Source organism: Girardinichthys multiradiatus, chromosome 2 (assembly GCF_021462225.1).
Source record: "Girardinichthys multiradiatus isolate DD_20200921_A chromosome 2, DD_fGirMul_XY1, whole genome shotgun sequence".
Taxonomy (NCBI): Eukaryota; Metazoa; Chordata; class Actinopteri; order Cyprinodontiformes; family Goodeidae; genus Girardinichthys; species Girardinichthys multiradiatus.
In genome coordinates this window covers 49684410-49707873 of record NC_061795.1, presented here as the reverse complement: position 1 = coordinate 49707873, position 23464 = coordinate 49684410, and the positions used below count along the sequence as shown (strand labels likewise).

The 23464-nt window shown below is 41.8% G+C and overlaps 1 protein-coding gene across 3 annotated transcripts in view; it reads left to right on the top strand.

Moving 5' to 3' along the window:
* The window catches only part of kcng4a (potassium voltage-gated channel, subfamily G, member 4a), a 49001-nt gene extending 26028 nt beyond the window's left edge, over window positions 1–22973 (top strand). For all 3 annotated transcript variants that reach the window (XM_047355073.1, XM_047355065.1, XM_047355083.1), the window contains one exon: window positions 19987–22973. In XM_047355073.1, coding sequence (XP_047211029.1) covers window positions 19987–20844 — 858 coding nt within the window. In that variant the 3' untranslated portion in view covers window positions 20845–22973. The remainder of the gene's footprint in view (window positions 1–19986) is intronic.
* Window positions 22974–23464: the final 491 nt, after the last annotated feature.

The window sequence follows — 23464 nt, the reverse complement described above, 5'->3', positions numbered from 1 at the left end:
GCATCAGCACCAATTAAAAATAGAGGGGGTGTGTTTGTAAGCATTGTTAAACCTTGAATAACCCAATGAAAACAATGGGGCGTGCTTTACTGTTTACTTTAAATACAGGGATAAAACTCTGCACTTTACATGCAGCATTCGTTGGAAAAAAGAACACCCGTTCAACAATGGCTAGAGTTAAGAGAGTTTATCGTCAAGCGGAGGAGAAACGCAACGCGTGCCAAGATGATGATGATGAACAAGCAACTGCATCATATACTTCCTCAACGGAGATACCTATCGGAATTCCCGTCATGACATACTCTACCGATGATGAGGATCCAACATCAACTTCAACAACCATGGTTGAAAATCAGACCTCGGGTCGGCCAAGAGGTATGTCAGTTCTGTGCGAAACCCCAGTGACCGTCTATCAGTATTCATCCCGTGAATTGAATGCTCCTAAGAAATCAACATACTACATCTGCAGGGTACAAAGACCCCCGTTCGACACTCTGCAGGAAGAATGGTCTTTGGAGCCATATGGCCTGGTTGGCAGCTGGGGTTATATTTTCATGTATGAAATAGGAGAGCTTTGCCTGTATCAATTGGATCAAGACGAGGTATTTAATGGATCACTGGCTCTGTGTACTCTCACCCACAGCGACTGGGCTGTGTTAAGGCTTGCAATCCCGCACCTTAATGATAGCCCTGAAACAGTCTCAATGCAGGAGAGGGAGGAAGAAGAAGAAGAAAATGAACTGTCTCCTCGACCTGTAAAACGGGCGAGAATGTTTCATATAGCATCCAATGTTGAAATAGCTGAGAGAGAACCTCTCTTTAGCGCAGTGTGGGGGTCAAAAACCACAGCAAATGGCCGCTGGTCTTTTCGGGCAAGCAGACGCAGGAACAACCGGACGAGTCCCTCAGATCTGTTTGTGTTGGAGGCTTTCAATCAGGACTGCGGCGTATTCAAGACAATGCTGGCTCTGCCGTTTGAAGCTTGGGCAGAGAAGATGAGTGAAATTGGACATCGTCTTTCCGACCTTTTCCACAACTCACATAGTTGGATCGATGTCATGTCAGTGAAAAAAACGCTGACGTTTCCTGTTTTACGTTTAGAACGAACCCTCTTCTGAGGACACGCCCCTTCCTATGATATATATACGGGGGGATAACTGCAAGCTCACAGACACTGAGAATCGTATCATGAGAATGAGTGGACCGACACCATACAGGGATCTCTACAACCACCGAGCAGAGATCCACTTCTCTCCTGAGCACGATGAAAGCTTCAACATTGGACCATATCATCCGCCTTCCCCTGACCTCTTCTCACCATCCACCTCAACATCCTCATTCTCAGAGAACCACTTCAGTCCTGCATCACCTACAGGATACAACATGAAATATCTACCGCTTTCTCCAGACCTCTGCTCACCATCACCGCTATTCATGGCTGAGTCTGTAGACACGAATGTCCTGCCTGAAGACATGAAGGTGGTCGTGGAGGATGAGGTAGCTACCAGCTACTCACCCTCTACCGAAGCCCCTACACAAACCCTGGAACCGATGGAGGACCCTCAGCCTTCAGCAGAGGATGAGAGTAACCAGGAGGACGAAATTGATGGTTGGTTCTCAACCACCCTCATCAATACGGTGAAAACAGCGATACTTCATTTATTCAACATAACCTCTTTGAACTATCTCAGAGAAACCTGCTATGGATGTATAACGAACCACCCAAGCCAGCGTCAACACCATTGCCTGGAGGTATTGGGGGAGGATTATTACCAAGTCAACTTTCAACGCATCGTATGACGACTCGTAACCCCCAAACTCGTTCCTGCTATTCAGAATCTTCTGGTACTTCGACGCATACAAGCGGATGACTTCAGAGTGAAGACGATTGCCAAGATGGTTTTATATGAACTGAAATCGGTACAAGGCATCCACAGTGCAATAGCGCACGTTTATGATCGCATGGTCGATGAAAAACATCTCAAACAACTTAACTCTGTTTCAGAGTGCTATGGACTGACAAACTGATCTCACATGTTTGATGACTTGTTGTATCATTTTCTATTTTTTTTTATTTTTTAGTATTCCAGTACTTTAATTAATCTGCATTATATGATTTTTCTTCTTTTTTCTTTTTACTATTAAATACAATTAAAGTAGGAACATAGTAACCTTTGCCAAAATGTTGTTTAAAAGCTAGTAGTGTTTGAATTCATCTGCATTAATCTGCATTTATCTGATTTTGTTTTTTGGTTGTTTTTTTTAAATATTAAATACAAAAATAAAAAAATAAAAAAGGATAAGGATCTACCCTCCTGTGTGTTTTTTCTCATTATTTAACAAGTAATCGGCAGAGTGAGCATAAGGCAGAGATGGCAGGAAGACGGCTGATGAAGAAAGTATATTATAGCCCTTCAAATCCGGGAAGTTTTGGGGGTGTAGATAGGCTGAGGAGGGTTATGCAAGATGAAACGGGAAAGAAGGTTGCGGTTGAAAAAGTTAAAGATTTTTTATCAGGAGAAGATACCTATACTCTACATAAACCTGCAAGAATAAAGTTCCCGAGAAACAGAGTTTTTGTCACCAGACCATTGAGGCAGTTCCAGGCTGATCTCTGTGACATGCAAGCTCTGGCCAAGGAAAATGATGGTTATAATTATTTATTAACAGTCATTGACATCTTTTCAAAAAGGGCATATGTATGAGTTTTGAAGAGGAAAACAGCCGCTGAGGTGGTAAAGGCATTTGAATCAGTTTTTAAAGAAAGTCAGATCCCCAAAAAACTTCAGACTGATGCCGGTAAATAATTTTTTAACAAGACATTTAAGGTTTTAATGGAGAAACACGGTATTGAACATTTTGCCACAGCGAGTGAAGCAAAAGCTTCAGTGGTCGAGAGATTTAACCGCACATTAAAAACAAGGATGTGGAGATATTTTACAGCTAACAATACCCGGCGGTACGTCGATGTACTGCAAAACCTAGCTAGAAGCTACAACCATTCCTACCACTCCAGCATTAAAATGAGCCCTATGGAAGTGACCCCAGAAAATGCTTTTCAAGTGTTTCAGAATCTGTATGATGTCAAGTCCAACAGATATTGCAAGGACTCAGTGACAACGTTTAAACAAGGGGATCTTGTCAGAATATCCAAGGTCCGTGGAGTGTTTGACAAAAAATACGAACAGAGTTTTACGGATGAAGTGTTTACAGTGTATGAGCGGATACCCCGTTCTCCTCCTGTATACAAACTCAAAGATTTGGATGGAGAACCTATCGAGGGTTTCTTTTACGCTGAGGAACTTCAAAAAGTAAAAATATTTAAAGACAAGATGTATCAAGTGGAAAAAATATTAAAACGACGTACGGTCAAGGGTGTCAAACAGGTTTTTGTAAGCTGGAAAAACTGGCCTGAGAAATTCAACAGTTGGATCAAGTTTGATGAACTTCGAAACGTATAAAAAAGGTTTGCACTAAACCTCACAGTTGACACAGCATCATGAACCGTCAGGTAGAGGATGATGGCTTTTACGTTACTCTTCCATCTAATGCTAGCATGGAAGTGTTTAAAAATAATACCAGTTCAAGTTTCCGTGTAAATTTAGCTCAACATATTGATTTAGAAGGCCAATGGATGGTTGCATTAGCCGAGATTTCATACCCTCATACATGGCATAACTTACCGGATTATGATGCCTACTTTGAATGGAGGAAGGTTGGTGATGTGGAGATCAATACGCAAAGGATCAGAAGTGGCTACTATAACAGCGTTATTCAACTCGAGACAGAGATGGAAATGTTTTTCAAAAAATTGAAATCGGGTTTACGCATTAAATTCAGCAAAGTTCAAAAGAGATTTGCATTTCAAGCAAACAGTCCGTATGAAATACGCTTCTTCAGCACTCTAGCTTATATGATGGGCGTGAAACCAGGGGAATGGATTCATGTTTCTGAACCAAAACTGGCTTCTTTTCCGGCGGATATAAAGGCTGGTTTCTATCACCTATACTGTTACAGCGACGTGGTCAGCCCTCAAATAGTAGGCGACACTTTTGCACCTTTACTGCGGACCGTCAAAGTACAAGGCAAATTCAGTGATATGATTACTCAGACGTTTAACCCTGCCCACTACCTTCCAGTCTCCAGAAGACATATTGAAAATATCAATATAGAAATTAAATCGGACCAAAACGTTCCTGTAAATTTCGTCTATGGAAAGACCGTCATAAGACTACACTTCAGACCGGTGATATCACAACGTAGCCTGAGATAAATTTTATTTGTATAAACTATTCCAGAGATATGTATATAACCTCTAAGATTGATTGGTTATCATTCATATTACGCTGGTCATTCAACACTGCATCAAGCAGGCAAGAGAGAACATGGCACAGCTAAGTCTGAGACGTGATCCAAATTGCTTTGTAAATTACTATGTAAGTCAATCAGGCGGTAATCTGCCAGGGTTTTATGGGGCCCCGGTCATGTACGGATGCGGAATTGGATCATTATTTTCAAAATTATTCCGCTTCGTATCCCCTCTGGTTAAAAAAGGATTTGCAATTGCAAAACCCCATCTTAAAACAGCTGCATCAAATATCGCTTCGGATGTCATAGGTAGAGCCGTGAGTAAAATGAGTGGTTCTACACACACCGACGGTCAAGAAGGTTCAGGAATTATGGTTTTATCCAAAAGACCCAGAACAAGACCCCCCGGTGATCGTTTAAGGACGGTTAAAAAACAACGACAAACGCGAAAAAGGAGATCAGTCGCAGCTGACAAACGAAGAGGAAGGAAGTCATCCGCAAGTTTTGATATATTTAAATAATGGCTCTTTTACATAACAAATCATCAGAGTGCACGCTGGCAGAGTTGGACTTATTTTCTGCCCCGATGACGCAGCTATCGATCGAAGATAAAATTTACACCGAGATCCAGCCTTTATCAGCAATCACTGATGGAGGGCCGATCGAGTTTTTCATTCCGGGAGACGGAGAAAAGTATCTGGATCTCAACGATACGCTGTTGCATCTCAGAGTGAAAATTACTAACGAGAATGGAACAAACCTGCCGGATGATGCACCTGTAGGGCTCATCAACTACCCGTTAAACACCATCTTCAGTCAGTGTGACGTCACTCTCGGAGATCGAATGATTTCACAATCCAGCGCTACACATCCATATAGAGCCATGATTGAGACATTGTTACATTTTTCTGAGGATTCTTTAAAAACCCAGTTTAGCTCTGGTCTTTTTTATAAAGACACTGCAGGTGCTCTGAACTCTATTGTTACAACTAACGGCCCTAACCAAGGTCTTAACAGCAGAGCAGGCTTTACGGAAAATTCCAGGGAGGTACATCTCCTAGGCCCCCTGCATGCAGACATATTTTTCTGTGAAAGACTTCTTTTAAACTCTGTTGACCTTAAAATTAAACTTACAAGAGCCAACGATGCCTTTTGTCTCATGGCAGCAAGAGACTCTACTTTCAAACTCAGGATATTAGGAGCATCTCTTTTTCTCAAAAAAGTTACTGTCTCTCCAGCTGTACGACTGGGTCACACAGCTTTAATGAAAGCAAATGCTCTGTATCCACTTTCACGTGTGAATGTAAAAACATATTCCATCCCTGAAAATTCAAGGGTGTGCAACCAAGAGAATCTTTTCTTAGGCGTCTTTCCCAAGTATGTGGTGATTGCGTTACTGGATCATGATGCTTTTACAGGAACACGCAATCTCAATCCGTTTGACTTTAATCATTTTGATATGGAATATTTAGCTTTGTTTAAGGATGGCAGACAAATTCCTGCTAAGGCCTTCCAGCCCAATCTTAACCAAGGTCATTCAGTGAGAGAGTATTACAACTTGTTTACGGCTACAGGACGACATCTAAAAGATCTTCCGCTGAGTATAACACGTCAGGAATTTAATCAAGGATACTCTCTATTCACATTTAATCTTAACCCGGGCGAGGACACAGATGCTCTATCTACCACCACGCTGATCATCTACGCTTGTTATGACTCTATTTTAGAGATTGATTCAAAGAGGCGTGTGCTGGTGGATTATTATTAATCTAATTAGGCATGAATAATCATGAAATTGAGAGCCTGATGCATCATCTGCTGGGAGATTTGTTTTGTGGTGTATGGCCGTGCGACCAGCTGCCGCTGCTAGCTAACAAATTCCGAGGGCCGGCCTACTTTATTGTGAACACACATCCTTCACACATGCCTGGAGAACACTGGCTAGCTCTGACTTTGGATGAGAATGGTCAATCTAGCTTTTTTGACTCTTATGGATTCTCTCCGGATTTCGAGTTCTACCCGTCAAGCATCGTAACATTTTTAGAAGACAGATCATCAAAAATATTGTATCATAATAATCAGCTTCAAAACACTCTGTCCACTGTGTGCGGTCACCATTGCATTTTTTATCTATGTCATAGAGCGTGCGGATTATCAATGCAGCAAGTGTTGTCACACTTAATACACCGGAGATGTGATTAAGAATGATTTAATGGTATCTAACTTTGTGAAAAAATATCAGAAATGTGTCATTAATCAAAGTTGTACATTTTATACTCACGGAATATGCTCTTTGGAGATATTTATGGATTGTTATGGAATTTAAATTGTCTTATTTTTTTTTTCATTGTTTGTTTTTTCTTATGATTTAATATTTGTGTAATGACATCATATGTTAGTGTGTGAAGTAGAGAACAAAGTTAGACTTGAAAAATATAATCAATAAATATTTTATTGAATAAAAGAAATAGACTACATGTTTCATTTTCTTATAACGGTTTATGGTGAAAATGTAATCCATCGGGGTGGTAGTGTCGTCTTACGAAGAGACCTTTTTGATCTCCCATCAGCATTTTTTGGATCTTCCAGCTCAGATCTCGACCGTTAGGGAGAATGAGTTATCTGCCTTCTTCTTCATTTTCTTCTCTGCTTAACGCTGGGGGGTGTACCCCCATTTTCAATAGATGTACCCTCTGTTTTGAAACGTCTATATTCTTCACGAGCATAAGGGTTAATGACTGAAGATATAGGTATGTTTACTTCTGACATGGTGTGTAGAAAATCAGACCATCCTCGGGTTTGTGATGCTCCAGATTTTTTAAACGGAAGCATGAGATTTTTCAACAAATCAATCATGTGGGACCCTTTTATAACATTTCCTTTAAACACAAATTCACCTCGCGAAGTCCAACTCTCACTTCTTTCGGATAATTTCTTCAAAATGTACTCGGCATTTTTACGGTTGTGTTTAGGAAGGCTTTTCAGTACTTCCGTAAGAACCTGATCCTTAGGGGCCTCGTCCTGCCCTGGGCCTTGTTTTTCTTGGGACCGCTCATGTTCAGGAACCTCTGTGTCACGCTGCAGCGTTAAACTGACCCGCTGTTTTTCTTCTTTGACACCTTGCTTAAGTAAAGTCAGATACCTCTGGAGAAGAGCATCGTATCTCTTGATTTTTTTCATAAGAAGTCAAACCCGGCTCGTTTAATATCGCTCTCATTTCAGCATCCAAATTCTCCTCCGCCGTCTGTCTGATGGACGTGTCTGACTGGGTCAGACGCTTGAATTGATGAGGGGAAATGAGAAACATCTTCTGCGATGTTCTGAGAGACATTATCTCCTGATGATTCCACCCACTAGATCACCGATCAAGGGTGCAAGAGCCGTTAAGATGGGGAGAATAAAACCACCTCGTTGCTTTTTGAGAGCCAACTGTTTAGTTTTTATCCCGGTTCTTTTATCACCCAACAATCTGATGATATTTCTTTGTTTCTTCAATTGTCGGTGTTGAGAGGGTGATAGTTTAATGTTACCTTTTAGGATATTCAGTGCAATCTCGCACAGAGCCTGAATAAAGTCGGGAGAGCAGTGTGCGAGAATATCTTTACGTTTCTGTGGACAGGCCTGGTACAAAGCTCTGAATAATGGTAAATTCCTTTTTATACGCGCTGACATGATGACTTACTTTGTTCTGGGCACGTACACAGCAGGCCACTGCTGAGGAAGTATCCCCGTTCTCAGTCTGAAATGTTCTGGGCAGGTAGGCGTAAAATCGATGATTAAATATCCATGAGCTTCTCTCGTTGCGTCTTCAAAACTCTCCAAGAAGAGGAGACCCTTTTGAGATGGAAACATTTGGCGGGCCAGTATATTCAGCTGCAGCTTATCTCTCGGGTTCTTAAACAACACCATATAATTACAGTTCAAACTAATAGTGCGACTGAACTTTCCCTGATGAAAAACATTCTGAGTCAACATCATGACGCTCATATTACGATGGTGACGAAACTGGGTAAAGACCTTCATCACGTTTTCATCGTCTGAGGCTTGAGCGATAACATCGTCTAGAATAATCAGATGATTCTGATCAGGAGGAAACAGGTTTTTGTCTTCAAAAGAATGAGGCAATCCTTCCACAAAGGTAATATTTTTATTCATCTTCTGCAATTCAGCATACATGGGTTGAAAAGATGTGTAAATCCATACAATATTTTCTGGAACAATATCCATGACATGATTACAGTTTTGTAAAATACTTTTTACAAAGAAAGTTTTCCCGCAGCCGCTGGGTCCAACTATCGTACATGAGAAAGGTGCTCTAAATCTAGGATCAAAATCAATCTCCTGTAAATCCATGTGACTTTTTATTTTATTTCTTCTTCAACTCTAATAACCGAAAGGCAGAGTTGTCCCGTCAGACAAAAGACGTCTCTTATCATACACCAGTCGAAACTTTTTAAGAAATGTCGCGTTTGTCAAACGGAATCTCTTTTTATCCCTCCTGATCGTGTGTTGAGGGATTTCAATGACACCCTCACTTGACCTTTGTAAGTAGCCCTGGACCAGCCCTTTGATGCTGTCAAAATTGACCCTCTCGCTGCATTCATGCGTCTGAGTGATGCCTTTAGCACGTATCATTACATTTTTACGGTTTTTAGTTTGGTATGCATAACTCTTGGGTCCTGTCGATGCAAACTCCGAAATGCTGTCACCATCTAACTCGTCAGTAAGATCACCCAGATAATTCCCCAATTCCAGAGGAGTTTCACCACTTTTTGTCACATAAATCAAACTGTCCGTGTCAATATAAATCAATCTGTCCTGTAACTTCTCCATGCTGCTGAGAAGTTTTAAACGTGCATAAGCGGTGGTGAATGCTGCTATAAACACATTATTTGTCTTACTTGGTGGATATATGACACGTTTGCTGTAGTTCCACTGCACTACACACATTTCAGGGTTGAAAAAATGAAAATAGTTAACCCTGTATTTACTCGAGAACATGAAGCTGAAAAAGTCTTCAGGGTTAGTGATGACTGTGGTCTGAGACAGATCACTTCTTTGCGCAAATTTCCCCCAAAAACTGTTTAAACACAATTTTGCCACCTGCCTTTTGGCAGGATTCACCTCGATTTTCTCAGGGTCTAATTGGATGCCCTGATGCAGTTTGTAGTCGCTTATATACTTTGACTTGCTCTCCTGATCCACTGCTTCAGACGGATAGCCTGAAGCCTCCTGCTTACCCTTTAAAAAGCAATGAATGTAACCTTTAAAAATTGTATCACTTCTCTTTTCAAAATGCCACACCTCTGTGATTTTAGCAAGACGATAACTACACTCCAACGCTTTACAGAGTTCTACACTCACCCAAACTCCCATCAGAGCTCTGTCTTCATCATTATGCATGCAGGGACCTGACTGGTAATTTAATTCAGCGCATGAGCAGCAGAGAGTGAACACAAGTTTACCTTGGGATGTTCTGTAAGGTAAAACAGGGAACAACAGGTTACGTGGTGGGTAGACCACAGCTTTGATTATACCGAAGTAGCTGCTGGGGTCATCAAAATCTTTGTAAATGATGGTGGGGTGTCCGAGGGGAAAAACGCAGTTGGCGTTTACATAAGGGTACAGAGATGTGTAATCCACATAGTGTACAGTTTCATCCGGTTCCGCTGTGTATCTCAACTTCATAGGACAGTTGCGTCCACCATACAGAGCATCCCGGGGGAAAGCTGATCACCCCTGGGTCTGATTTTTTCATTTCAATCCACTCATGCTCCCATATGACTTCGAGACGAAGGCCGTACACAGTTTGTAACACCTTGCTTCTCTCAACAGTGGCTGCGTAAAACTGTTCAAATGCGACCCCTCTCAACGGACACTTGTCATGAGGCATGTAACAGTTTTTACAGCCGTGGAAAAAACAGCCGTAAAATTCAAACGCAACTTTGACACCGTTAATCTCTGCATACCCATCCACTGAATATGGCCCGATTTTCTTTTCACCCCTATTTAATGCATGCTCGATAAATATGGCTCTGCTGTCTGCAATCCAGCCGAGCCATTGAATGGACGCGCTGGAGAACGTTTTACTGCTACGTCTGTAGTCCAGAGGTGATGGAATGGCTAAGGTTTGAGGAGGAAGGAAATTGGTTACAAAAACCTTCATGCAGGCTGATGCTATTGTGATACTTTTAAACGGATCCACACTTGTCTCCTTAAAGAACTTGTCTCTGAATTTTAAGCATCCTTGAAAAATAATTTCAATGTCATTTTTACAATAACGAATAGCTTCTTTCTTAAAGTCAAAGACCTCTTTGCTCGCTTCTCTGTACCAGCTACTAAACAGCTGTTGTTCTTGAAGACTCATGCGTTCTACAGCGTAGCAGGATGGAGGAGGAAAAGGCCCCACATACTGGAGATGTAGTTCAGAGGAAAATAGGTGGGGAAAAAAACCCTTGCTTTGATCGGTAAAGCCTAACGCTTTCGGCATGGCGCTAAGCTTTATGCACATGAAGGACAGGCTATCAATGTATTTTAACCTGTAATCAGGGTCGGTTAAACAGAGAAGTTTACTTCCTACCATGATGAGATGAGGTTTAATGCCTAACTGCAGCATTGCTGTGAGAATCAAGTAACCATCGTACCCCCGTGCATTGTGCGCTATTAAGGTGAAGCCTCTGTACTTCGGCCTCCTGAAATGCAGGAGAAATTTTTGGGTGCAATTCAGTCCATAAGCGTACCATTCATCACCTTTCAACGTTTTAGCACAGACCAGAAAGGGGGTATGCACGCCGCTCTCATTGACGAGGCATTCGAAATCATAAAAAATCAGTTTATCATCAAGCTGATTAATTGCACTGCAAGGCTGAATGTAACACTTATGATCATCGCATGTAATGTCTAGGCTGGGGGGTACATTTTCACCACAAATACTGCATTTTACATTACACACGTGTGGGTTATTCGGTTTACTGATTGGAATAACGTATATCCGTTTGCATACTTTACACAGTTTTACCAACTCACAGTCACTCATAGGCCTTTCAGCACTATTTCTGATGCGCGGTTCCCTGTGTCTACTGAAACATGAAGAATTACGACAGATTCTTTGACAGCCTGCACAGTTTACAGGATTGCTAATCTCTTGCATACATGTATATGTTCGACACACTGGACAATAACCTTCACAATGGTGTGTATTTGCATTATCATAGCTGGCGTAACAGTAATTACAAATATATCTGAACCTCATAAAACCTTTGAGATTTTTTATCCCATAGTAATGACCTTGAAATAACAGCAAAAACAGAGGGTTTGAACGATCAGGGAAACTGGTCTCAAATTTACACAGAGCAGTAGAGCCCGTGGTTCTGTGAAACACTACAATTTTTCTCTTCAGAACGGTTTCAAATTTACCAATATCACTAAAAGTAACTGCTGTTTGCTCGTCAAGGCCTGCCTGATGGTGCCATCTCCTCCCCAGTTCTACAGCACGGTGATCCGTGAGCTCAGGATCAGAGACGTGTGCGAGGCTGATTGCAAAACATAACTGATTACCGGTATTGTTTATAATATACAAATGACGCATTTTCTTATTAAACAGTTCACAGTCTAACGTTCCTGCAGCTTTACGCTTAGAACCTCCTGCTGGGTCATTAACAACCTGAAGAACAAATTCCATGTTATTATCTACAGGTATATTTGCATTCGATTGTACTAAATCGTCGAGGAAGTTTTCGAAAGCAGGCAGGATCATATTTCCATCATCTGTAACAGTAAATGTGATGTGACGATTGAGATTTTCACCCACTAATTCCAGCTGCACAACGTCATTACGTCTGGTTAACGATCTCGCAGCGTCGGCTAATTCAATGATAATACGCATGATGTCTGTATAGAATGCTGCTAAATCTGGAACGTTACTTGGACAGGGCGGCGGTATGGTAAAAGGTCTCCTTATTTCATGGTTATTAAAATGTTCACGTTCAACCATGGCTGGAGGGTTTCGTCCTATTTGATCAGAACTAACTGCTACGTCCGTATGGAAATGACCCCCGTGATGATCTGCGGCGTGTGACGTAGAAGGATTCTGATGAGTGTCAGGTGGATCATTTTCCTCAATGCTGCTGTGTGGAGACGGTGCTCTATTTAAATCTTCAAGAGCCTGATTGATTACGTTTAAAAAGTCACCGTGCTGATCTTCATTTATTACATTTTCACTGTTAGCAGGAGATGCATTTAAAACGATGTTATCTGCTACTTCTGCATTAACGGGAATTTCGTTAAGTTCATTAACTAAATTTCTTATTTCATCCAGGGCAAGTCTGATTCTGTTATCCATTTCTATGAACATAAGAAAAAAATAAAAAATAAAACTAACCTACAGAAAGAAAAAAAAAAAAAAACACAGTGATCAGTTCAGTTTAAAATCACCTTGATGTCACCAAAATGCTTCTTTAACAGAATCTGACATGCTGCCAGAAGCGTTAACGATGAGGCCTTATTACGAAGACTGTCTTCCTGCGCTGTCCGTTTCTGTGGCCAATCTGTCCTACCATCAACGTTACCTCTGTAAGGAGAATGAACAAAAAAATAAATAAATAAATAAAAAAAATGTATATATATATATTTATATATATATATAGATAGATAGATATATATATATTGAAATAATCACATTAAAGCTGAAAAAAAAAACAAAAAAAAAACAAAGGAATTGAAATTAATTCAGTATGTATGAATTAAAACGTACCGTTCATTAAACCACTCACTAGCGTTGCTCTGCTTTGTAGCGCGGAGAGTCGCTGTCTTTTGGCCGGGGTTAAATATTCTGTAAAAACAGAAGACAATAAAAGTTATCTTACGCTGCGCAGCACAGCGTTCATAAATAAAACGAAAAATAGTTTTTTTTTTAATCTTACTCCGATTCTTTGCGGTAAAACCTCCAGATTTCACTTCTTGTTGAACTGAAACGGTGCCTCTCTGCTGAAAGCTGTCTTGATCTTTGAAAAGCGACCTTCTGGTGGGCGGATTCAATGTGGCATCTTTGGATGTATCTGTAAACAGGTTTATATGACATTTTATTGAACTATGCTTAAAATACATATATATATATATATATATATATATATATATATATATATATATATATATATATATATATATTTTATTGCATTTAACATTTACTTACCATAATCTGATTGTGTCAAGATGAAATCATCAAGGTCATCAGCGGTGGTTTCTATGACAAAGAAAAAAATATATATATATATATATATATATATATATATATATATATAAACAATATATATAAACAAAATTAGAGAACATTCACATGCATTTAATGATTTCTTAAAGATGAATACTTACTTACTTACTTACGTTTAAAGATGTCATTGTGCTTTTGTGAATTATTATCAGAAGTAGATTCCACAATTTCTGGGTTTCCTGAAATATTTACCGACATTTTTTCTTGTCAGTACTGGTATTTTCAATGTAACAAGTGTTATGGTTCAAAGACATTCAGCATTTGAAGACCCTGACACTGAGGTTAACCAATGAAACAGAGCCCCAACATTTACACACAGTATTTATACCAGAACATGACAGTGTTATCTCAACTGCAAAGACTATGTTTTTAAGACCAAAACCCTTTCTTGAGTTCAAAGGTGATATGGTTATCTAAGGAACAGACCTAACTGCCCTTCCTGACTTCGCCCTTAACAGTTGTATATAGTATAACTGTAACCCCCCCCCCCCCCCCCCCCCGAATAACCTTTTACTCTAAGATGTAAATGTTTTAGAAAAGCTACAGGTAACTAAAATTATCATTCCTTTTTTCCTAAAATGGAGTCTCTCATGATTCAAAAACAAACACATCATTGCTAGAGTCAATTTGTAACTTGGAAACAGTATACTGATGTTCTTTTTTTTTCTGTTAATCTCATATTTGTCTTACCTCTTTCAGCTGCTTTTCCAGTATGTTGACGCAGAAGCTGAAGGTTTTTCTCTTTCCATCGATGTAGTGAAGCACAATATTTTATTTACTTTTTAGGTCTTTTCTATTCTGAACTGATTTAGACTGGCTCATATATTCAACAAATAGGTCCTGCTGTAAAGCAAAATGAACTTACAAATTCTGTCAGGTTACACAGTTCATTTTATTAGGATTTCATGTGATAGGTCAACATTAAGTTGATTATACCTTTAAAATATAAAAGGATGCATGTCTTTTTTGTTTTTAGATGTATTAACGCCTGAAAAAACATACAGATTATTAATAACACCCTTAAACACACCCCTGTGTGTTTTAATTGACTCATTTAAGGTATCGCCCCTAATGACGACAAGCAATCAGCATCCACGGTTACGCCCCCTTGGACACACCACCTGCTTGACCACGTGACCTCCTGCCCACATGGCACCCACACGGCGCCAACCGGAAGTCCCGCCCTCACCGGAAGTCCCACCCACCTGTCAAAAAGTTTGATGAAAGGGTGTACTTAAATTCTCTGGCATGAGGGACCAAAGGTTTGGCTATAGCAGCCCGGCCGTGTATATTGACCCTGTGGAGCTCCTGACGGACAGTTCTGGTGGAAACAGGAGAGTTGAGGTGCACATTTAATTCTGCCGTGATTTGGGCAGCCGTGGTTTTATGTTTTTTGGATACAATCCGGGTTAGAACCTGAACATCCCTTTCAGACAGCTTCCTCTTGCGTCCACAGTTAATCCTGTTGGATGTGGTTCGCCCTTCTTGGTGGTATGCTGACATTACCCTGGATACCGTGGCTCTTGATACATCAGAATCAGAATCAGAATCAGAAAAGCTTTATTGCCAAGTACGTTTTTGGACATACAAGGAATTTGTTTTGGCGTAGTCGGTGCAATACAGTACAAATTAAACAGTACAAACATATCTACAATATAATATAAATATATGTGCACAGTTTTAAGTGAGTGAGAGTAAATATAGAGCAGTATAAGATGCAAGAGCAATACAACAGTGCAGATGATCATTGTGCAAGTAAAGCAGGAGTCCAAGCTGAGCGTTAATGTAACGCATAGAGTTACAATTTACAAGTGTCCTGTCAGCAAAAAAAAAGGGGGGAAAGGGGGAGTGTCAGTGTGGTTTCCGGGCTTTGTTAACAAGGCTGGTGGCAGATGGGAAAAAACTGTTCTTGTGGCGTGAGGTTTTGGTCCGGATGGACCGCAGCCTCCTGCCAGAGGGGAGAGTCTCAAAGAGTCTGTGACCAGGGTGGGAGGGATCAGTCAGAATCTTCTCTGCCCGCTTCAGGGTCCTGGAGGTGTACAGTTCCTGGAGCGACAGTAGACTGCAGCCAATCACCTTCTCAGCAGACCGAATGACACGCTGCAGCCTGCCCTTATCCTTGGCTGTAGCAGCGGCGTACCAGATGGTGATGGAGGAGGTGAGGATGGACTCAATGATGGCTGTGTAGAAGTGCACCATCATAGTCTTTGGCAGGTTGAATTTCTTCAGCTGCCGCAGGAAGAACATCCTCTGCTGGGCTTTCTTGATGAGGGAGCTGATGTTTGGCTCCCACTTGAGATCCTGGGAGATGATGGTTCCCAGGAAGCGGAAAGATTCCACAGTGTCAATTGTGGAGTCACAGAGGGTGATGGAGCAGGTGGGGCTGGGTTCTGCCTGAAGTCCACAACCATCTCCACTGTCTTTAGAGCGTTGAGCTCAAGGTTGTTCTGGCTGCACCAGTCCAACAGATGGTCCACCTCCCATCTGTACGCAGACTCATCACCATCAGAGATGAGTCCGATCAGGGTGGTGTCGTCCGCAAACTTCAGAAGCTTGACAGACTGGTGACTGGAGGTGCAGCTGTTGGTGTACAGGGAGAAGAGCAGAGGAGAGAGAACACAGCCTTGGGGGGAACCGGTGCTGATGGTCAGGGAGTCAGAGACGTGCTTCCCCAGCCTCACGCGCTGCTTCCTGTCAGACAGGAAGTCAGTGATCCAACTGCAGGTGGAGTCGGGCACACTCAGCTGGGAGAGCTTCTCCTGTAGCAGAACTGGGATGATGGTGTTGAAGGCAGAGCTGAAATCCACAAACAGGATCCTGGCGTAGGTTCCTGTGGAGTCCAGGTGCCGGAGGATGAAGTGAAGGGCTAGGTTGACTGCATCATCTACAGACCTGTTGGCTCTGTAGGCAAACTGCAGGGGGTCCAGGAGGGGGTCGGTGATGTCTTTTAGGTGTGAGAGCACAAGGCGCTCAAAGGACTTCATCACCACAGAGGTCAGGGCGACGGGTCTGAAGTCATTAAGCCCTGTGGTCCTTGGCTTCTTGGGAACAGGGACGATGGTGGAGGACTTGAAGCAGGCTGGCACATGACATGTCTCCAGTGAGGTGTTAAAAATGTCTGTGAAGACTGGAGACAGCTGATCAGCGCAGTGCTTCAGGCTGGCTGGTGAGACAGAATCCGGACCAGCAGCTTTCCGGGGGTTCTGTCTCCTGAAGAGTTTGTTGACGTCCCTCTCCTGGATGGAAAGAGCCGTCCTCGGCGTGGGTAGGGGGCTGGTGGGGGTTGGAGGGGCCAAGGCCCCTCTTGAGGTTGGAGAGATGGGGGTGGTGGATTGTGGCTGCAGCTGTTGGGGGGCGTCGTGGGGGATGGTTGCAGGACTGTCCCTTTGTCTTTCAAAGCGGCAGTAGAACTCGTTCAGGTTGTTGGCGAGGCGTTGGTCGTTGATGGAGTGGGGGGCTTTCGGCTTGTAGTTGGTGATTTGCTTGAGCCCTTTCCAGACAGACGCAGAGTCGTTGGCTGAGAACTGGTTTTGGAGCTTCTCAGAGTACAGTCGTTTGGCCTCTTTCACTGCCTTGCCAAACTTGTACTTTGCCTCTCTGTATATGTCTTTGTCCCCACTCCTGAAGGCCTTTTCCTTATCCAGTCTTAACCTTCTGAGTTTAGCTGTGAACCAGGGTTTGTCGTTGTTGTAACTCACCCTGGTGCATGACGGTACACAGCTGTCCTCACAGAAGCTGATGTAGGAAGTCACAGCCTCTGTGTACTCGTCCAGACTGTTGGTAGTAGTCCTGAACACATCCCAGTCTGTACAGCCTAAACACGCCTGGAGATTCTCCACAGCCTCACTGCTCCACTTCCTTGTCGTCCTCACAACAGGTTTGCAGAGCTTTAGTTTCTGCCTGTAGGCAGGAATCAGGTGGACCATGATGTGGTCGGATTGGCCCAGTGCAGCACGTGGGACGGCGTGATAAGCGTCTCTGATGGTGGTGTAACAGTGATCCAGAATGTTGTTCTCTCTGGTCGGACATTTTATAAACTGTCTATATTTGGGGAGTTCGTGGGTCAGATTACCTTTGTTAAAGTCACCAGCGACGATTACTAAGGAGTCCGGGTTGGTCCGCTCCACACTCAGTATCTGGTCGGCGAGCATGCGCTGTGCGACCTGCACGTCTTGGTCACAGATGCGCCAGCAAGACGAGCACCAACAATTTTTCCTCTTTTGTACTCTGGTATGTCACCCATAATGTTGTGTGCATTTCAATATTTTGAGTAAAACTGTGCTCTTACCCTGCTAATTGAACCTTCACTCTCTGCTCTTACTGGTGCAATGTGCAATCAATGAAGACTGGTTACCAGGCTGGTCCAATTTAGCCATGAAACCTCCCACACTAAAATGACAGGTGTTTCAGTTTAATTGTCCAACCCCTGTACAATTCAGTAGGTGGTGATAATACACCAAAAGTTTGTTTGCCAGTCACAAGGAAGATGCACTGAATGCATTGAGCTTCCCAGCACATGGTTGAATTTGTCTTAGAAGAGCTTGCAGTAGGACAAGACATCACATCAGAGTTGAGAGCATTCTAGTTGCAAATCAGAAAACGGTTTGTTTTCATGCTAACGATTATTAGCAATGCAAGCCACTAATATATTTCTCAACATTTTATGCATTAAGCCTACTCTAAACCAGAAGGATCACCCCATTGCAAAATATGTTGCTATATGAGCAGAGACACCAGAGGTAACGTTAGCTTCTACAGTTCAGGTACAGGTTCAGAGTCAAAATAAATAAGTTATGTTTAACCTTGTTGTGCTAGGCAACAGGATAGAGAAAGAGGTTTTATTCAAGGATTCAGGTGTGACTTCTCCCTATTGGGCTGGACTAAAAATAGGTAATGTGTGTAAATAAAATGTTTTTACCAGTCTCTTAGTTTGTGTACAGTTCAGTCCATGTTTCTTCCCATGACTGGGGAACATTTTCATGTATGTCTATTGATTCAGTTGTCAACAAACATGTCTTTGAACTGAAAAACACATGATTATTGTATCAATTATTGCTAATTAATGCGATTAGGCAAGATGAATGATTTACAAAGCTTGTTAATAATTTGATTTGTTTTTCCTAATGCAACCCACCAGTAATCATTATGCAATTTGATATTCATAAATTATTTATTTCTAAAAACATCTGAAAAATGTGTTTTTTAAAAATAGATTAACCCGTTTAACTGCTAACAACTGTTAACAGAACTAGAAAATCAACCAATCACAGTGCAGCAACCCAGTGCATTTGTCTAGATGTTGTAAAGACGACCTGATGAAGTTCAAAGCTAGCATCAGAATGGATGGAAGAGGAAACAGAGTGAGTGATGAGAAGGTGGACATAGATGCAGGAAGAGAGAGAAGAGGGTAGCCGAGGCATAGAGACGGATTGTGTAAAAATTCGATAGAAAAGCACAACGCTGAAAGACAAATGGAGACTGTACAATGACAAAAATGTGGAAAATTGGAAAGAGGCGGATGGAAGAGGAGGCAGAGAAACAACCTCAGAGAGAAGATTTCAAGCTGTGTAGTCAGCATGTTTTTTATTAAACTTGGTTTAGAGAGAATGACTTTGTAGCAAAAATGACATAAACCACAGAGATCAGATCTAACTATCCACCATTATTTTCTCATCTGCAGAGGTGTTTTTTTACCGTTGCTTGGAGCCCTCCAGAACTGCTCCTTCTCTCTGGTCCTGTTTGCAGTGTTCATGGACAGGATCTCACAGTGTGGAGAGGAGGTTGTCTAGTTTGGAAACCTCAGAGTTTCATCTTTGCTCTTTGCAGATGGACATAGGTTATTAGTAACATTATTAGTGATGTTGGTGAGATTTCATTCCAACCAAATATTAGAATCCATGATGTTGGGTTATGGTTGGAGTGGGTGGATTTCAAAGATGTGATCACATTTTTCACATTTTGTAGTTGTGATGATTCAAACCAGATGTTGCCGAAACATCCTGCAGTTGTAAATCTCTCCTCAATGAGGGAATGTTTTATTTTATTGCTTGTCCTTGACAACAGTTAAGAGAGTACGTTTGATTTTGAGTTTTGCCGCAGCTTCCACAGACTGTTGCATTAATCTTTGAGGTCTTCTCAATTAAGTAAATGATGGATTGTGTCAGTGTGTTATCTATCAGTGCAAAGGCAGTAGCTTTAGCATACCCAGTGACCTACTCGTGATTTATTAATGATTATTACGGATGATTATCTGACCTCAGGATTTTTTGTCTTCTCCCCTCCATCTTCCTGTGTTTCCCTCCCCATCTGTCTTCCTCTCTGTCAATTCCCCATTCTTCTCATCTTCAATCTCTCTGCCTCCTCCACTCTCCCCTCTCTCCTCCAAATCCTTTTCTGTTTTCATACCTCAGGGTGAGTGTTCCTCCAAATGCTACAACATGTTCATCATAGAGACGGTGTGTGTGGCCTGGTTCTCCCTGGAGTTCATCCTGCGCTTCATTCAGGCACGCAGCAAGCTTGATTTTCTCCGTGGGCCTCTCAATATCATCGACGCTATGGCCATCCTGCCCTACTACGTGTCACTTGTGGTGACAGAGGAGGATCAGAGCTTTGAGCACGAGAGACCCGGTGGAGGTAAGGGCTATTTGGACAAACTGGGTCTGGTGCTAAGGATCCTGCGGGCACTTAGGATTCTGTATGTGATGCGACTGGCTCGCCACTCCCTCGGCTTGCAGGTGCTGGGACTGACGGTCAGACGCAGCACCCGGGAGTTTGGCCTCCTTCTGCTTTTCCTCTGTGTGGCGGTCACCCTTTTCTCCCCTCTGGTCCACCTAGCTGAAAGCGAGCTTACCGGCACCCATGACTTCAGCAGCATTCCTGCCTCTTACTGGTGGGCAATTATTTCTATGACAACCGTAGGGTACGGTGACATGGTCCCAAGGTCCATTCCAGGGCAGGTTGTGGCACTGAGCAGCATCCTCAGTGGGATTCTCATCATGGCTTTTCCCGCTACCTCCATCTTCCATATGTTTTCCCGCTCCTACCAAGAGCTCAAGATGGAGCATGACCGGTTGTTCAAGGAGGAGTGTGCAGATGCTGCGGCTGCGGCTGCCTTGCAGGAGGTGGGAGGTGAAGACGAGGAGGAGTCACCCCAATCTGAACATCAAGACAAAACCAAGGAGCAGTCAATGGAGTCTCTGGCTTTGCTTGGTAAAGGTGGTGAAGCTGCAGGAACTAATAATCACAGCCTTCCAGCAGCAGCTTTCTGAAGACTCATGCTGGGTGCTGAACTTTCATTAAAACAAGTTCACTGATCTTTGTGCCGCTTAAACTACAAGTACAACTAAGGGACTAATACCCCAAAAGCCTAACTGCCCATTATTGGCATTTGTATTGTTTTGGATACAAATAAATGTTGTTTTTTGTACTTTTGCTTTTCAGTGCATTGACTGGAAAAGGGAAGAGAAACTGGAGGACTAACAACCCTTTAAACAGGATGGTTGTCTGCGTCTGACCAGAAGGCCTCTGCAATATTAGAAATAGGCTGCTTCCAAAAACTTGCAATATTAAATCCAAAGTTGCTTCTCCTTCCACTGTGAAAATACTTTAACTGGCTGCAATGTTTGTTAAATTTTCATTTCTATTTAATATGTTGCCTGAAGTATGATCTAAAATGGTATCATACTCAACCTTTCGGCCATGAATGCAAATAAGTGCACCTCCTAGTTTAAACATGAGAAACCATGTTCTGAGTAGAAATAATAAATGCATTCCGGCCCATGTGTAATGTATATGTTTTTCTCTCTCATGTTTAAATGCTTAGACCCAAGGAATAACTGATGGTTTTGTAAACTGTGGTAATATGCGCTGCTGTGAAAAAGTTACAGATATGTTCTATTTATGCTTTATTGTAACACTTAAATGTTTCAGACTATCAAACCAATTAGTATCAAAGATGACCTGAAAAAAGAAAGAGGAAATCAGATTTTTAATGGAACAAATCCAAACAAATTTAGTCAGATTGGAGAGTTTTCCAGCATGAAAAGACTGTTAAAGATCATACCACGGCATATCAATCAGATTTAAGACCAAACTTTTAACTAGTTTACTTTAAAATCTTGATTTTGACCGTTTTAGACAATCAGAGGTGGACATGTTGGTGTGCATCAGGTTCTATGTTCTGCTGTGGAACCCAAGGGTGCTTATGCTTAAGGTCACAAAGTGATGAACGGACATTTTCCATCAAAATCTTCTGCTAGAGAGCAACATTCATGGCTCTACAATGTAAATCAAGTCATTCAAATACTGAAGCAACAAAACAGGCCCAGACCATTACATTTCCACCACCATGTTTGGCTGTAGATATGATGTTCTGTTTCAACAATGCTGTGTTAGTTTTACACTAGATATAATGGGACAAACATCTTTCAAAAAAGTCCACTTTTGTCTCATCAGTCCACAGGATATTTTCCAAAAGTCTTGGAGCTCATCAAGATGTTTTTTGGTAAACATGAAACAGCATTTTTATTCTTTTGGGTCAGCTATGATTCTGGCCTTGGAACTCTCCCATGAAGGCCATTTTTGCCCAATCTCTCTTTCTTAATGTCCTTAATCTCATTAACTCTGACCTTAATTGAGGCACTGAGGCCTACAGACAATGTTCTGATGATGTTCTGGGTTCTTCTGTCACCTCCTGAATAAATGGTTGGTGAGCTGTTGAAGTGATTTTGGTATTTCGGCCACTCCTGGGAAGGTTCTCCACTGTTCCATATTTTCATCATCTGGGGATAATGATTCTTACTGTGGTTCTCTGGAGTCCTAAAGCCCTAGAAATGGATTTGCAACCCTTTCAAAACTGTTTCTCATTTGTTCCATGAAGTCGAGGCCTAAATTGTAGCTGTTTGAGATCCTTTTACTTCATGTTTCTACAGGTCTGACAGTAATCCCACCTTGATGTGGTTGATGGCGAGGAGCCATAAAATTTTGTTATGTTTTGTTTATTTATGAATTAACAAAAGGGGGAATCACTTTTTTGACACAGGGCCAGGTTGGTTTTGATAGCTTTTTCCTTTAATAAAAGAAATCGTGGTTGGAATAGTTTTCTCTACTCAGGTTTTCTTTGTCTGATTTTAATATTTGTTTGATGATCTAAAACATTTAAGTGTGGCGGAACAGGAAAAGCAAAACAATCTGTAAGGGGGTAAGTCATTTTCCACAGCGCTGTATTGCAGGATGATCCCTACTGTAATTTTGTAATTAAAGAATGAAAGGATGGTGATGAAGACAGATTATTTGTTTTAGACAAGGAGGGTGGGTGATTGAGAGTGAACGCTAAGAACCATGAAATGTACTTTGTAATGCTCCAAATAAAAGCTCCTAGTAATCTGAGAGAAATCCATTTGCTGAGTTGTAGTTTTTTTGGTTTATTCAGGGTACAGCAGTCTAATCTTCTTGGCTCACCGTGGATGCTCAATCAGATTTCCGCAGCTCAAATTTCCTCAGAGAAGAAGAAACTGAAACAGCTGTCGCAGCCAGACACTCAGATAAGCACTCTTTGAATTCAGTCAAAATCCTCTTCTTACATCACCCACTTATTTTTATATACAATGTTACCTCAAGCTGGAAGGATACCACTGTCTTTACAAATTTAAGGTTTATAGAAAGGTGTCTGTGTTCTGTACTGCAACCATAGAGGGGGTCCAGCACCAAGAGACACCAAGATGGTGTTGCAGCATCATGTCTTAGACTGATCCTTCCTCTCCTCATCAGGGTAGTCCAGGTGCAGTCTTGATTTTATTTTTTCCTGAGGAGTACAGAGCAAGAAGGCTGTAGGGATGTATATGAACATACCAGATGTGGAGGTAATTGAGATTAAAGCTGGGATTATAA